Below are 17082 nucleotides of genomic sequence, written 5' to 3' on the forward strand. Positions count from 1 at the left end.
TCATGGACTTTCTTGCCCAGGCTGGCTTTGAACTGTGGTCCTCAGATCTCAACTTACTCAGTAGATAGGAAAACAGAAATGAGCCACTGGTGCCTGGCTAAATGTTTGAATTTCTATAAACTTCATTATGTCATTGCTTCTACACAGATTCATCTTATAATGCATCCAGTATCTTTCTTTAGCTTACAGACAGAAAAGTTCTGTCTCTAGTTTTCTCTTTTGAAAATTTTATTGTTACTATAAAGGTGGTGTACAGAGAGGTTACTGTGTTATGTCGGGTAATAAGTACATTTATTTTTGGACAATGTCACCTCTTCCCTCATTTCCTCCCAGGTTTTCCTGCCTGTCCACATCCACAGGATGTATAGTTAGTTTTCAACATAGTTTCAAATGAGTATCACTGCTGCTTTTGTTCACCATCTGTCCCTCAATTTTTGAGTTCCTGCTTAGCAATAGCAATAGTCATAAGACAAGATGTGGGAAATGAACTTTACAACTGGTATGTGTGTGGGGGGGTGTTGGGAGGGAAGGAAGAGAGGGAGAAAAACAAGGGAGGGAGTAACTGAAAGGATCTGTCACATCCATTCCAGGGGACCACACAGAGGCAGGCAGGCACAGGAGGTTTATTAGAGGAGCCATATTTGCCCCAGAGAGAAAGTGCATGGAGACCTCTGCTATCTAGGTAGCAACAAGGACTGAGGGTAGGAAGTAAGGTAGATGGGAGTTCAGGTGAGTCTGGGCAGAGAGAGGGAAGGCCCAGCAGGTCTGGGTGGAGCTGAGGTGGCATAATGCTTACATTCCCCAATCTGTTGTTTAATAAAAAATAGAGGTACCAGGCCGGGGATATGGGCAGAGGTCATTTCTTTTGGAGCTACTTCCTGCTGTAAGTAGTCAGGGGTCCCTGTTTTGTTGCTCGGCTGGGTACCGTCCAAGAAGCATCTGCTTGACAGTGGTTGGTACAGGCCCTCCTTATTCCATGACAATAGTTATCTAAAATGCAAGACAATTTATAAAAGGCAAAATTGCTGTTAAGGAAAAAAATTGCTGTTAGCAGCCAAAGAGAGGAATATGCCATGGAAGGATTGATTCTAGACGGAGCTATCAAAGACCTGAAATTGCTTATGGGGCTATTGTGAGCCTCTGCTAGAATTGTGAGGGGTATAGGTGTTAATTCTTTCAAATGAACCTAGAAATCCTTCCATTTCTTCTGGATTTTCCTATAGAGTTGAAAAGTTATTCAAAGTGTATTATCATCTTTTTTTTATCATTTTAGTATAAGTCTATATATTTCTGTATATTTGTACCCATGGGTAGATAGGTGACAGCCTACATAGTTATCCCGCATGTTCCACTTGATCATATATCATCCCTATGTATGCATAATGGTATATATATATATATATATGTGTGTGTGTGTGTGTGTGTGTGTGTCTTTATCTATTTCTTTACAACCCATTCTATCACTGGCTGCTAATAATGATGATATAGCACATAAAGGATTTTAGGGATTCAGATAAAAGTAGAAATCTCTTTGTTTTTAATATTATCCACATGTAGCAATGTCATGAACTCCTTAATTTCTTGTGGTTTCTTAACATGTAGAGTATCTTATATAAAATCGTTGAAATAAAAGAATGTCCTAACACAGAAAGAAACACAGATCTACAGTTAGCAGAGCAGTCAACTTGGTCTCTGTTTGGCCTCCAGAGACAAACACATTTTCTAGAGACAAATGTATCTTGCTGTGGACTGGTCATGAACATCTGGGGAAACAGCTCTTGCTGAGTTACTGACATTCAGAAGCCTGCAGCTCTTCTAGCTCTGTCTAGCCCATGGTGATTTGCATGTGCCCAGGACACAACCCACAGCCCTCAGGACTTCATAATTGTCTATTCATCCTCTATGCAGCAATCTCAGTCAGCACAAACCATGGACATGAGGGCTCCTGCTCAGCTCTTGGGGCTCCTGCTGCTCTGGATCTCAGGTAAGGAAAAACAATGCTGGGTTTTAACACAGCCCAGTGTGATCCAGGATTCTTTACTCTTCAGGAAGCCCTCTGATGACTTGATTAATAGTGTGGATGTTTGTTTTCATGTTTCCACACAGGAGTCAGGTGTGAAATCCAGATGGCCCAGTCTCTATCCTCACTGTCTCTGTCTCTAGGAGACACCACCACCATCACTTGCAGGGCCAGTGAAAGAATTGGTTACAGTTTAGCCTGGTACCAGCAGAAACCAGGGAAAGCTCCAAAACTACTGATCTATGCTGCAGATACTTTGTTGTCTGGAGTTCCATCAAGGTTCAGTGGTGATGGATATGGGACAGAGTTTACTCTCACCATCAGCAGCCTGCAGCCTGAAGATGTTATCACTTATTGCTGTCAACAAGATTACATTGCTCCTCCCACAGTGATACAAGCCATAACATAGAACTCCCAGGGAAGCAGAAGTGAGAGCCTGGGCTGCCGCACAGCTGCTTCTCTTGGTGCTTTCCCCTGCTGAGAGTGCTTCTCACAGGAATCCAGGCTTAGAAAGTTACTGCAAGGTTTTGGTAGAAGAAAAAAATTTTTTTTCAACATCATATTTTTCTTTCTTTTGATTATCCAACAGGACACAAATTATGTTTGCTCTCCTGATTAAAAAAATGATATGGGTTAGTAGTCTTAAGGATTGCAAGTTATGGTATCAATGTGGATTTAAACATCAAAATAAAAGTACATAGATTAAAAACAAACATTTAAACTAGTGATAGGATCATTACTTTATCCTGTGGGGGGGGGGAGGTCTATGCCAGGATTGTGACATGGGTTTGTGACTGAATTCACCTGTGGTTCACAAACATGTTGATTTAAGATGTAGATTATTATACTATCAATGAGAGAGCTTAACTATCAGTCTGAAAGACCTGAATTAAGACATTCAGAGACTTCTGCACAAGTGAAAACAAGGTGTGAAGGTATGCTCTGTAGCCCCACTGCTGCTCATGTGTAATTTGTCAGTGATGGAGTTTTTATCCTCCAGGATGAGCATTTATGGATTCCATCTGTTACACTGAGGAAATTTCCAAAAGCAGCATTAAATTGTACATCTGGGAAACTTGTCAACCAAACACTGGGAGTAAGGTTGGTAATTTTTAGAGGTTCCCTTTACCTTGGAAAATCCCTACTCTTCTTGTTTTGTGTTTTGTTTTTTAATTTTATTTTTATTGTCAACGTGATCTACAGAGGGCTTACAGTTACATATGTAAGATAGTGTGTACATTTCTTGTTAAACATTGTTACCCTCTCCCTCATTTTTCTCTCATTCTTCCTACCCAAATTATATATTCTGTTGTATGAAACAAAAACAAGAGCCCAACCATAATAATTTGGTAGTAAATAAGTAACCGATGAAAAATCATCAATATGTCTCACAGTATTTGTGCAGAACCGTGCACTCCCCTCTCATTATTGGAGAATCCATGGGGATGATGGACGGACCTAGACTCCATAACGCCTGCCCGCTATCCATGGAGAACTGGCTTCCACTTCCCGAAGGTCCAGTCAGTGCCTACTACACAGTTATGGAACAATTACTTTAAATGATTTTTGTAGATGCAAGACTATTCTCTGTGGATTTCAACATGATCTCTGGGGCCCCAGACAGTTTCTGTGGCAGCAAGTTAAAAAAAATAACCGGCTATCTGCAGCATTGTTTCTAAGCATGAAAGAACACAATACTGTCTGCTCATTGGACCAACAACTGTCCCAGTGCTACAGTTTTGAATAAGAAACTGCCTGCTTGGGTAGCCCAGCTGTAAACTTGTCCCTTCAGTGTGGAACAAGTAGGGCATACTCCCTAGTTCTGTGTCAGAGAAAAATGTCAAGGAATTCATGTGTCCAAATTAGTAAGAAGCCATGAGACGCCTGGTTTGTACCTGTCTCCTGGGGTGGCACAGCATCTTCATTATGGCTAAACCTTTAGGGGAATGGAGCAGTGAGACTTGATGCTTGGAGAGCTGACTGGAAACCTCATCCTCAGTTTCTCTATTTTGTTTGTACAGTGTAAGTGTAACAATTGAGGCTGAATTTGTGGCAAGAATACTAGAGCAGTTTGACTGATCACTTGTGATTTAGCATTTGTGGTCTCTAGTGTTACAGCATATCACTTGGTAGTATGAAGAAATTTATTTTGGGGGCTGGGATGGTGGCTCAGTGGTAGAGCTCTTGCCTTGCATGCCTGAGGCCCTGGGTTCAATTCCTCAGTACCACATAAGCAAAAAGAAAAAAGCTGGAAGTGGTGCTGTGGCTCAAGTGGTAGAGCACTAGCCTTGAGTTGAAGAGCTGAAGGACAGCACCCAGGCCCAGAGTTTAGGCCCCACGACTGGACCTCCTCCCCGCAAAAAAGAAATTTATTTTTTCCTCTACTATTGCCTTCTGCTTTTCCTTACTATGTATTCCTTTACAGGCCAATGGCACACATAGGAGAGCGTGATCCTAAAGGAGAAGCTAAGACATGAAAATGGATACTCAGTTTTAATTACTTACAGTTTATCCACAGTTAAAATGGATAAATGTTATTCAACACCTTTAAAAATACAATGTAAAACTAAATAAACTTCCTGGAGAAATCTCATTAAAACAGTTTAATATAAACCACTATCATTTCCCTTCCATTTCCTTTTCTTCATATCTTTCCTTCTTCCTTCCTTTCTTTAATGTGTGACTGTATAGGTTTGTGATGTCTGCGTATGTGCATGTGTAAGGTGAGGTGGAGGGAGTGTGCTGGAACTGGTAATTTAATTCTGGGAGTCATGCATGTTAGACTTATAGTCTATCACAGATCTATATGAAAATAAATGTAATTTTGCAGTTACACAGTTGAGCTTGAGTTTTATTTTTTTTCAATTCTTAAGGAAAAGATCAGTTTATAAATGGAAATAAAATGATCCCATACATGATGAAAATAAATTTTAAAAAATCCATTATTGTGATGAAGGTCAAAGCACATTTTACCATACTGGATGCTGATAGTGAATGCTTTCCATGTTAAAGTAACTCATGAGTCACTCAATGCACTCTAAATAGATCCATTCACTATATTATCATAATCTGGGAGGTGGATACCTGTGAAACCTAGCACCAGGAAGCAAACCTGGCATCAGAATGAGACTCAATCTCAACATATAAAATGCAAAACAATCTGAGTTCAGAGTGAGACCATATTTCAATATACAAAACACAAAAATCACTGTAGAATTTTGGTGATTCAGAAACATATATTAATTATACTATCATAGAAGTAATGAGAAAAAGCTACACTGAACCAAATAGTTTTGAGAAAATAATCATGAATTCAAAATTTCCATACTAATATATCCCATAATGAGTACAAGAAAAATTCCTTTTCCTTAATTTAACGATCCTATGAAAACCTTTTTTTTGTAGAGAGAATCTTGGCAGCAGCAAAATAGTAATTCAACATATGGCCTTTTGCCTATATGAATGGGGACCTATTAAAACACTTTCAAGCAAAGGAAGGATAAGATAGCACATGAGCTCTAGTTCTACCCTACTTGAAAACAGAACAAGAGTGCCTCAATTAGAAATCAAGGAGGCAAATCTTGTCATCATTTCATGTCAGTGTTGCAGAGGAATGTGATTATTCACAGTGTTACACCTCACAGCACAACATCTGTGGTCATTGATTCACATGCCTGGTGACCTTAAGTGCTTTCACGTGACAAGTGACCCAGCAGCTATGCCTGTCTGAATCAGCTCTCACAGGTTTGTGAGACAGGAGAGCTCTAGATCAGGAGACCTCATCTTTCATCCCACCCTGACCAAATACCCTAGAGTTCCTGCAGGAACACTCTTGAAAACCACACTATTAACATTTCAAATATATCTTAATAGCTCATTCATAAGTGTCTTGTGACTAACATCTTTTCTGAATTTAAGGTTGCCTATTAGAATTTAATCTTGAAATAGATGTCTGAATGACTGGGAAGGGGAATTTCTTTACTGTAAAGATACTTTACAGAGGGGTTAGGGTTACTTGAGTAAGGTAAGTTAATGAGTACATTTCCTATTGAGCATTGTTACCTCCTCCTTTGTTTTCCCCTACTACTCTTCCTTTCCTCCTTACCTCCTCAACTCCTTCCTGCCCCCATACCTGAAGTTGTAAAGTTCGTTTTCAACATAGTGTCTTGTACATCTCATTGTTACAATGGGTCAACCTGTAACCTTATTTTAGCATTTTGTTATTTCCCTTCCCTTCCCAAAATAGAAAAATGTATATATAAGATGTAGGGCACCAGCATCAAATACAGTGAAAACAGGGTTATACCAGGGGGAAGAACATACAAAAGAAACAAAAATTTCACATGGTACATTAAAAACAACAGCAACAAAGAAAAAATGTCTTGTGTCCCTATTTGGGGTGCATTTCATTTAGCATCATCTTATATGCAGAATTGTTTTATATTCCATACAGATTCCATTCTAGCAATGGATGAAAAGGATCAACAATAAACACTGATGGAAGAAAAACATCACAAGTAAAAATGGAGTTTGTCAACTACTGAGATCTAATATTTGGCATTGCATAAGCTTCAATGTGAGAGAAAGACAATCAGATGGCAAAGAAATTCCAAAATAAACAAAAGAGCTGCCTATCTTACAACAGCAAATTAAGACCAAGTGTCTTGCTCTGTATTTCACAGGTCTTCCCTGCTGTACATGGCAACATTAGGCCAGGGTCTCCCTACCCAGGACAAAATTAGAGGTTAGGGGAATATCAGCTCAGAAATGAGATGTTACAAGTATGTGTGTGTGTGTATGTATGTGTGTGTGTTTGTGTGTGTGTGTGACACACAGAGAGAGAGAGAGAGAAAGAGAGAGAGAGAGAGAAAAAGAGTTGGGAAATTTGGTCAGTTCTTTTAAAAGATTGTGTTTCTCTATAAACTGGAAATCTAAGAGCTTTGCTTCAAATTCTTTTTGGAAGTTTTATAAGAGAACTTGGCAGAAGCACCACAGCTTTCTTGACACCATGAAACACTAATCTTAGTATTGAATAATCTACCTGATTATGGTAAAGTAGACATACTGAAGGAACCTGAGTCCTTTCTTGCCGTGGACTGGCTCTGTCGGGACGACGGAGGACACCTAGTAGAGGAACTGAAATAGGTGGGGAGATGGCAAACAGACAACTCACACACAAGAGGAGTGAATGCTGAGTGCGATTTATTGCAAAGGATAACAAGCTTTTATAGCAAAAGTCTCCATGAGAAAGGGCAAAAGGTTACACAATCTTGCTGCAAGGCTTTGCTCTTGGGTGGTCACCAGCTGGTCATCTGATCTTGTTTTTTGGATGACGAGTTATGATGATAGGCACTTGTTCCAGGCTTTACCTCTATTTTTAAGAAATACAATTGGTTTTGATGTTTATCACCTATTAACCATTAACCAGAGCATATGGGCAAGGTGCTGAACAGAAAGGCATGAACTCTATTATTACTTTTGTTTAGTTTTGTACTTTATATGTTTCAAATTTTTTCTAAGCAATTGTGCTTCTTTGCCATTCTTTAGTGGGTCCCCAATTTGTGGCCAAAAATCATGATATTCATTACACTTAGTTAAATCTGGCCATATATCAAATTTAAGCTCATAGTGTCTTTTCTGTAACCCTTTCACATAATCGTTTACTCTTCTCCATAGAGGCCTTAACTGTCTCATAAGATCTTTCTTGTTCCTTCTTTGATAGTAAGCACCAAGGAGGCCTAGATCTAGCAAGTCTCTACACCAAGGAGGCCTAGATCTAAAAAGTCTCTCAGTAAATGAAAGAGAGTAATAGGAAGTTATTTCTCCTAAGTAGTTTTCCTAACGGTTGCCATCCTCATCATTCACACCTGTAAAAGGCTATGGATCTGGGGGAAGTATTTGGGGTCCTCTAGATAATGGAGGATCCCACCATTTTCCTCTGGTAAGCCATTGCCACCTTCCATCTACCAACTTTTTAGGAATCTTATTTAGCTTTTGGTCTAAATATCCCTCTACTTCTTTCTTATCTACAGGATATCTATATGCGTCTATTATATACGTTTCAGGATTAAAAGGAAGTCTCCAATAACCATGCACTCTTTCTGCTCTAGCCATGCCTACAGCTTCTTGTAAATCTCTTAGAAACAATTCCTTCTGCTGAAGTCATGTCATGAAACCCCCAATACTTTTATATTTACTTATGACTTGTCTACTAGCCTCCATAAGAGGGGCTTTCAGGGTAGCACTAAACTCTGGTGAGTTAGTCATATTCTCAAGACACTCATCAGATGTTGGAGTCCTCAACACTTTTAAGAAAGAGCCTTGAATAAAGGAACATTGAGCATGAGTAAGTAAAATAAGCAGCAGGAACAGTAAAAGATTAATAGGCACTCCTATACAGTGAAGAAAAGAAAAACAGGAACAGAAACACATGTTTCCCAGGGGCTTGCCAGCCTTTCCAGGAGGTAGGTCTCTTTGAAGCCCCATTCTCTGAGGTAGACTTCGGTGAAGTCCCATTCTCAGAGATAGGCCTCTTTGAAGCCCCATTCTCTGAGGTAGACTTTGGTGAAGTCCCATTCTCAGAGATAGGCTTCTGTGAAGCCCCATTCTCAGGTCTTAAAGCAGGTGTTCCATGCTAAGCAGACTCAACCGGAGTAGGCATGGCACTTTCTGCCATCATTATGTTGTAATAGCCCACTCTTTCCCAGCCTTCAGACTTCTAAATGTGAGTTGGTGCTGCACTATTGTTTCTTCTGCTAGCATATAGAGATGCATCCTCTGTAACTTGTCCCAAGTAATTCTATCTTGCTGTCATAGTGATGCTCTGCATGTCAGACTGTAGCAGAGCAAGCCCTCCATCCTGTAGGTGAGCAGCTAGCTAAGAAAGCAGATTTCATGATAAAAGCAGAGACAGTCTCATTAAGGGATACCTTTTGCAGGGTGTTTTTTCTCATATCATGTCATTTGAGCCTGATGCTGTTTTACCACTAGATGGAAGTCTAGGACCAGGTTTATATTATTGGGTTACATACAAATAAAATAGGAGCTCAGAACTTGGTAGGCACAGTTAAGGGATTTTAGTGTCTTTGGGTGCTTAGGGTTATCGGTAGTCATCCAGTGCTCTGTAAGTTATTCCTATTAAAGTCACTCACCATAGTTAGTTATGTCCTTCCTGGCAACTCAGTCATACTGTGTTAATGTCCAGATAAGTCTAAATAACCTCCTAGAGTTTATGACTACTATTTTCCAATTTTCACTTCTCTTCCTATAGTCTAACTGTGAAACAGCCTCTTGTTTTCCTTAACCTTGTCTCCTTCAAGGGCAATTAACACAGAATTAGAATTATGAAACACAGGAAGTCTGTCCACAGACCTTAAAGGATCAATAGAGCATCTCCTTATAGAGCACAATATCTGAACTAGTAAGAAAAATACTTTCTCTGCAGGGAAAATTCTTCTGCTTTGCTCTGACCTAGGACCACTGGGCATTTGCTCTGCTATACCATATGGAGTTTACCAGACATAGCCATCACCCCTAGTCAGAGCTCAGGCTGTCAGTGGGTTGTGGAATGTTTTGGCCTGTGTCCACGAAGCCACTAAACATGTATGCTGCCCTGGGTGATAAAAGTCACTAGGACAGGAGCTGTCCAAGGTAAGTACTGGACACAAAACTTCTTCATATTTGAGGGTAAGATCCAGTGTTTCTCCTGGGCTTCTGTTTCACTTTCTCCAGACCTATTCATGCCATTGTGTATCTTCAGAATGGTGAAAGTCTTCTGTTTCAGCAGCAGGAGCACAGGCGTGGGTTTGGGAATTCATGAGTCTAAAGGGTTTGGAGTAGGAAGGATTCTGTGGAGTTGTATAACCAGCCCTGATTTTAGTATACCAACTCAATATATCTAAATGTAATATCACATACATCAACAAACAAAATTGCAACTATGTATATTCAAAGTAGGACTACAGAATGAGCTTGAGTCCCTTCTATTGTCTTTACGCTGAAGCGCCATCTTAAGTTCTTCATTCTCAGGCTTATGCTTATGGCTTTAGCTATGATCAAATTTTCTTTTGATAGGTCTGTCTGGGGACTTGTTGGGTCATTGAATCTGTGCAGTTACTGTGATGATCCAGTTCTGTGCCTGTGCCCATCCCTGCAGCTGTGCTAAGACCCTCCTGATTTGCATGTACCAAGAGCACAGCCCACTGCTTGAGAAATTCTAATAGCTGGTCTCAACTTGTGCAGGAGTCAGCCTCATTCAGCACACACTATAGCCATGACAGCCCCTGCTCAGCTCCTGTGGTTCCTGCTGCTTTGTCTCCAAGGTAAGGAGGGTCAGCCTGGAGATCTATTCAGTCCAGTGTGATCAGTGCTGCCTAGCACTTCATGGAAGTCTTCTTGTATCATGATGAATACTATGGAGATTTTGTTTTGTGTTTCCCTGCCAGGAGCCAGATGTGACATCCAGATGACCCAGTCTCCACCTTCACTGTCTGTTTCTCCAGGAGACAGAGTCACAATCACTTACCAAGCCAGTGAGAATAATTATAACAGTTTACACTGGTACAAACAGAAACCAGGGGAAGCTCCTAAGCTCCTGATCACTTATGTATCAAATTTACAACCTGGAGTTCCAGCCAGGTTCAGTAGCAGTGGGTATGGGACAGAGTTCACTCTCACCATCAGCAGCCTGCAGCCTGAAGATGCTGCTACTTATTACTTTCAACAAAGTACTACTTACCCTCCCACAGTGATACAAGTCATAGCATAAACTTCTCAGGGAAGCAGAAGTGTGAAGCTCAGCTGTCCCAGCTGCTCCTCCTGGTGCCTCTTCCTGCTAAGAGTGTTTTGTAGAGGAAGCCAAGTTCTGAAATTTATTGGAATGGTGTTTTTGATTTGCAGCAGTGACAAGGATTAGCACTGTACTATCACTCCAGTTTATTCCACTGTTTTTACCAGCACAGACACATTGATGCCTCTTCTAATAGAAAAGAAAGGTATTTCCTCTGAAGATTGTGAGTTTGGGCATCATTTACTATTAATTCAGCTAAACTGAAGGCAGGCAAGGTAATAAGCACCAATTGTTTTAATACAGAGAACTAGATTCTAAACTAAAGTTTCCATGTTGAGTGGTGGACAATGACACTAATAGAAATGAGATTATTTGGTGCATTCATAGGGCTTGGCTGTGTTAAAGTTTAGAATGTGATCCTTTGTCATGCAGAGAGAGCCAGTGGTGAGGTAATTACATCCTCACTTGCTCTAAGCACCTTTGCAGGTAACCTGGATTTACCTTTGTTCATGTGTCTGACTGCTGTTAAATAAATTTAAATCCTTTCCTGTGCCCCTCAGGCGCACAGGAATTTCAATAGATCAGCATTTCAGGAAACCATAGGAGGTGCAATTGCTCTGGAACAAAACAAAACAAAAACAGAAGGCTTCCAGAGTGATAGCACTGAGAGCTAATAAATGTTCCACAGGCTAGGATAGTAACTATGGCTCAACTCTCAAATTTAGAGAATGACCCTAGAATATAGTTGAATGTATTTGAGCAAACATTGACTACTGATCTTTCTTTACTTCTCTTTACATATAAGGAAATAATTGTACTTGAATACCAAAAGACTAGTTCTTTCAGGTAGCAATCTATTTGTGTATGTGTGTGTGTGTGTGTGTGTGTATGTGTGTGAACTTGTTGTATGTTTGGAAAGAGTTCAGACATTACAATCCATCCCAATCTTCATTTAGATCCTGACTCTCCAACTTATTATTTTTCTAATAGAAGTTGAATAAATTTGGTATAAGAATTAATACATAGTCTTGTTGTGAGACTGAAAAGAGTTAATTTGCATAAAATATCTGCCATAGTATCTAGCACATAATCAGATATATACTAATATCCTTTGTAGTTGTTTTCCGGCATTTACATTCAACATTTCTAATTCCAAACAGTGTCTTTGAAAAAAGGCATTCCCTCTATCATGTATTACATATTTAAGGAATTCCCTCCCATATCCTCTTAGAAATTTATCTTTTGGTCAGAATTACAGGACAATTTTTTACCAAGCTAAGAATACTATTTTAATAGAAGAAATTATGATATTACTCTTACTGATTTTCATTTTTCCTCATTCCATATTTCATAATGGAGTATTCATTTTAATGGGCTCCTTAACCAAGTGTCACAAATTTGGGGACCAGAACCAATAGAAATTTCCAATCTCTTATCGCTGGATGATGGAATTCTGAAATTAATATCACCATTCATCTCTCACCAACAAGTTTATGTTCTAGCAGCTGTTTTAATGGTGTGCCAGGAAAAATCTCAATCATTGCTGTAGAAACAGAGACATGAAAACATTGGGTTCAATGCTTGCTATTCCAGCTTCTGGAATCTAATCTAATTGTGAAATTTGTAGTTGTGTTCACACCACAAAAAAACAGAGAAGACACCAGAAGACAGAAAAAAAACTCTGACAAACCCTGCCCAAAAAAAAAAAGAAAATCTAAAAACCCACAAGGAAGGACAATCCAAAAAAAATCACAAACCAATAAAATGCCTAAGCACACCCAAACAAAAGCAAAGAAAAATTGGCAGTAGAGATGCAGGGGAAAAAAGAAGAAGGCATCAACGAAGGGCAGCAACGAGAACCCGGAGCTACCACAAGGAAGCAAAAAGTACAAGACCACAGGAAGAACAAGAACACAGCAAGAGAATTGAAGCACTGAATCCGAAACAAATAGAACAGGGAATAAAAGGCCGGCAAAACCGTCGAAACACCACACACAAAAAAAGCAAAAACAAAAAAAAACAAAAAAAAAGAAAAAAAACACAAAGGAAAACAAAGAGAAAGACTTAAAAAACAGTATCAGAGACACGGAACAAGCTATGTTAGGTTTTTAAAAAGAGGTAGCTGAGTAAGAACTGCACCACGCACGTGGTATTCAGGTAAGGGGTTTATTCAGTAGACCTGCTGGGACCAGGCAAGGTTGGCACTCCACGCGGCTGGCAAAGGAAAAGAAAAGGACCGTCTGGCCGCGGTTTGGGCCTTATATAGGGTAGGGGGTGCGGAAGGGTGTGTCCAGGTAAAGGGAAGTGGGGTCAGGTGGGAGAAAGGTGTGGCCACATCAGGTTAAGATGTGACCTCAGCGGATGCGGATGTGACCTCTTCCAGGTGTCCCAGTTGCCTAGGTAACGCAGGTACTGGGGAGGTCTGTTCGCCATCCAGGAATGGACCTTACATTCTTATAGTATGAAAATGATATAATATTTAGTAAATTATACAAATTATTACATGGACTTTAATACTTAGGTCCTAAGAAATGATATCCTCTCTTCTTTTTCTCTCACTCAAAAGAAAATCTATTATTTCTCAGCTCAAGGAAACCATTTTTGTTCTCCAGGTCATGTTCTTTATTCTTGATTAGGCTACATGGCCATGTTTATGGACCATATTTATTATACAGATCTAAACATTTGCAATGAATTTATTTTGCCCACAGATGTAGGCAACATAGTATTTAGAGATGTTACACCAAATACTGAAGATATTTATGTCACTCCAGTCTCAAGAGAAAGGTCTTTTCCTCCTCTTATCTTTTCCACACAGCTGTACCAACAAAGACATGTACAGGTTCACCACAGATAGTACATTCCCTCAATATCTGAGATAGATGCTCAGCTCTAATCTTCCATTGATTTATTAGGATTTCTGAGTTAACTTCTAAAAATGAGGATCATGGTCTTTTAATAGTGAAGAAAATGAAATATACTTTAGTGTTATATGTGTTCTCAGAAATCACATTTCCATATTTAGCAGTGTGCAGAAAGGATTCTTTATTGAGAAGGCTTTCAGAGTTTTAAATTCTTTGCTAGGTAAACTCTAGTAGAGTTGCGTTATATAGTTCTCTTTCTGTTGCTCTGCTTATTCCCTAATTTTGTTCGTATATTTAATTTTCCCTCTCCAATTTCTAATATGTTTCAGATTCCTTTACTAGTAGAATATTAGAGGGCTTGATAGTGTCTGAAAAGAACCAGATTTTTGTTGGTTAATATCTAAGAAAAAAATGACAAGATCACAAGAGAAGATTTAATGATCCTCGAGGCAAATAGGATACATTACTAACTGAACATCTGAATATTTCTGTCCTGTGGTCCTGATATATGTGTAAGGTTACTGAGATGAGTCAGCCACATAGCTGTGCTCACCTAGCCAAGGCTATGCTGGTTTGCATGTGTCTCTCATTACACAGTCCAGTTGTCCTAAGGAATTCTTCATAGTCTGTTCACTGCCTGTCCAGCAGTCTCAGTCAGCACACAGTATGGACATGAGGGTCCTTTGCCCACTCCTCCAGCTCCTCCTGCTCTGGCTCCCAGTTAAGGAAGGACAACAGTCAATATTTACTCAACATGGTATGCCCATTGTTGTGTGGTCTTTCAAGGAAGTCCTCTTCTAACACAATTAACCATGTGAATACTTACCTTTATATTTCTAATATCAGGTGCCAAATGTGGCATCCAGATGACCCAGTCTGCATCCCTGCCTGCATCTCTAGGAGACAGAGTGATCATCAATGGTCAGGCCACTAAAGACATAAATAATGAGTTATACTGGTGTGAACTGAAACCAGGGAAATGGATTAAACCTTTCATTTATTATGCAATTCACTTGGTATCTGGGATTCCATTCAGTTGCAGTGAATCTGGGACAGAGTTCACTCTTGCCATCAGCAGACTGCAGCCTGAAAAATGCAACTACTTATCACTGTCAACAACTTAGGAGTGAGCCTGCCAGAGTGAAATACATCATAATATAAAGCTCCCAGAGAAGCAGAAGTGTGAGGCTGGGCTGCCCCAGCTGCTCTTCCTGTGCTTCCTCCAGCTATGAGTTTTCATTTGTAGCTGGGCAGTGAAAGCCATTGGAAGGGTTTGGTAGAAAGGGAAAAGAAGGTTTCTCAGTGCCCTAACACTTTCTTCCTCCTGAAGTCCATCAGGTGGCATGTAGCAATGCCTCTCATGATTTAATAAAGAATACATGTCAGTACATAATCTGGATTATCTCATCAGCTAGGACTCAACCATCAAAAGAAGAACATATCTTTGATTTCCCTAGGAAGATTAAAAAAATGAAGGTGTGTGTGTGTGAGTAAAAAATATAAACTTTCAAAAAGTTTTTGTTTTGTTTTGGTCACAGCGCTGGGGCTTCAACACTAGGCCTCTTGTTCTTGCTCTGCTTTTTCTCACGCTCGAGGATTCTCCATTTCCAGATGTCTGATAATTGGTGAGAAGTGTCTCTTGGAATTGTCTATCTGACTACAAAATACAATCCTCAGATCTTAGTTTCCTAAATAACTATCATTATAAGCATGAATCACCATGATGCACTCATAATAAGTGTAAAAATTTCTGGGTTACAGTATGAATTTTCAATCTGGACATTGACTAGTGATAAAATTCATGCTATTAACATATTCATAGCCTTAAACATTTATCATTTCTTTGGGGTTAGTTTTCAAAGGTATGGAGGAATGCGTATCAAAGACTTAGATACTAGTACTGGGGTAACCTAAGATCCAGGGCATCAGAAGTCAGAGTGCATCGCCACAGAAGATCCACCATGAGATTCTTAGGTTTGAATGGGATACCTAAGGGTATCATGATCTCTAATTCCAGACATTGTCTTTGAAAAATGGTATTCTTTCTATCCTATAATAATTATAAAAATTTAGAATTTCCCATTTACATTCTTCTACCAATTTATGTCTTTGTCAGAATTTATAGGATAATACTTTACAAAGAGCTGAGAATACTTTTAATAGGAGCAATTAGAATATTACATTTACTGCTTTTCATTTTTCCCTCATTCCAGATTCCAGATTTCCTCACTCCAGATATGGGTAGTGGAATATTCATTTGTGGTTGAATGAAATACCTGGAGATGAGACTAGTATATTTATCAAGTAAAGTTTGGGGATCAACCTGAGATGTGCTGTGAGTGGTCATAATTGATCATGTGACACTAGGATTAAATAGCAACCCCAAGACTGAGTACACATGCATTGGAAGTGCAAATTCCAGATTTGATCCATGGTGCACTGAAAAAGTTGCTTTACATATTAACTAGCATAAAAACGAACCACTTATATAAGAATCATTGTCTTTCTGTGGTTTTATTCGCTTAATGATAAAATGTATTATAATATTTTTCATCAAGCATATAGTCTTGAACCATGGCAGTAATAGATTACCTCTATGTCAGAAGCTTGAAACCCAGCTGTAGCTATGCATGTTTCCAAATCCCCATTAACACACATTTAGCAGAGCTGTGTCCCTGTCTCTGGGTTCATCAATTAAGAGCACACCTAGCACTGAACCCTGGAGCCTGAGCTCTCACACTCTCAGTCCTGATACTCTGATTCTAGCTGAGATAAATGAGTGTAGAGAGGTCCATGAGAGAGCATTTACAAATTCCAAGATCTCAGTTTGAGTCCCCATTCAGCAGGCCCAATATTCACAACCCCATTTGATCAACAAGAATGAATTTGTTTGAAGACCATTGAATGAGTAATCCTTAATACAATACACATAAGCATAACACCGGTATTATGCTTACTTTTTCATATTCTATTGGCAGTATTATGGACTTAGGCTCTGTTGTTCCTGTCTTCATTCTAACAGTTTCCATCACATGGGTGGGGGGGCATACAGAACTCAGGAAAGGCCTTAGAGATCCATCCACGTATTAGCTCTACCTTGTTCCAAATGTAGAAGCATAGCTACAATACTGGTATAATACTGGTATCACTGTCAAAAACTGTGCTGTTTCACATGGTAAATACTAAACATAATTAGATAAATGCAAGTTAAAAGTAAGTTGAGTTTTCTAGTTACACTAGCTTTATTTCTAATGTCACTGACACATGCACAAAAACTTACTATATACTACAGTACAAATATAGACATTCTATTAATTTAGAAAAACTATATGGTCAGCACTGGTCTAATTATATGCAGTCAGTAAGGTATCACAAAGCTCACCAATGTTTAATCCAGCAGGCAAGCTAAC

At 39.4% G+C, this 17082-nt stretch overlaps 1 gene segment (V, D, J or C); it reads left to right on the forward strand.

Moving 5' to 3' along the window:
• Positions 1-1912: 1912 nt before the first annotated feature.
• LOC106000971 lies at positions 1913-10787 on the forward strand. The segment is given in 2 exon segments: positions 1913-1984; positions 10465-10787. Coding segments are annotated over 2 exon segments (378 nt in total).
• The last annotated feature ends 6295 nt before the right edge of the window (positions 10788-17082 follow it).

This window comes from Dipodomys ordii, unplaced genomic scaffold, assembly GCF_000151885.1.
Source record: "Dipodomys ordii isolate 6190 unplaced genomic scaffold, Dord_2.0 Scaffold255, whole genome shotgun sequence".
Classification (NCBI taxonomy): Eukaryota; Metazoa; Chordata; class Mammalia; order Rodentia; family Heteromyidae; genus Dipodomys; species Dipodomys ordii.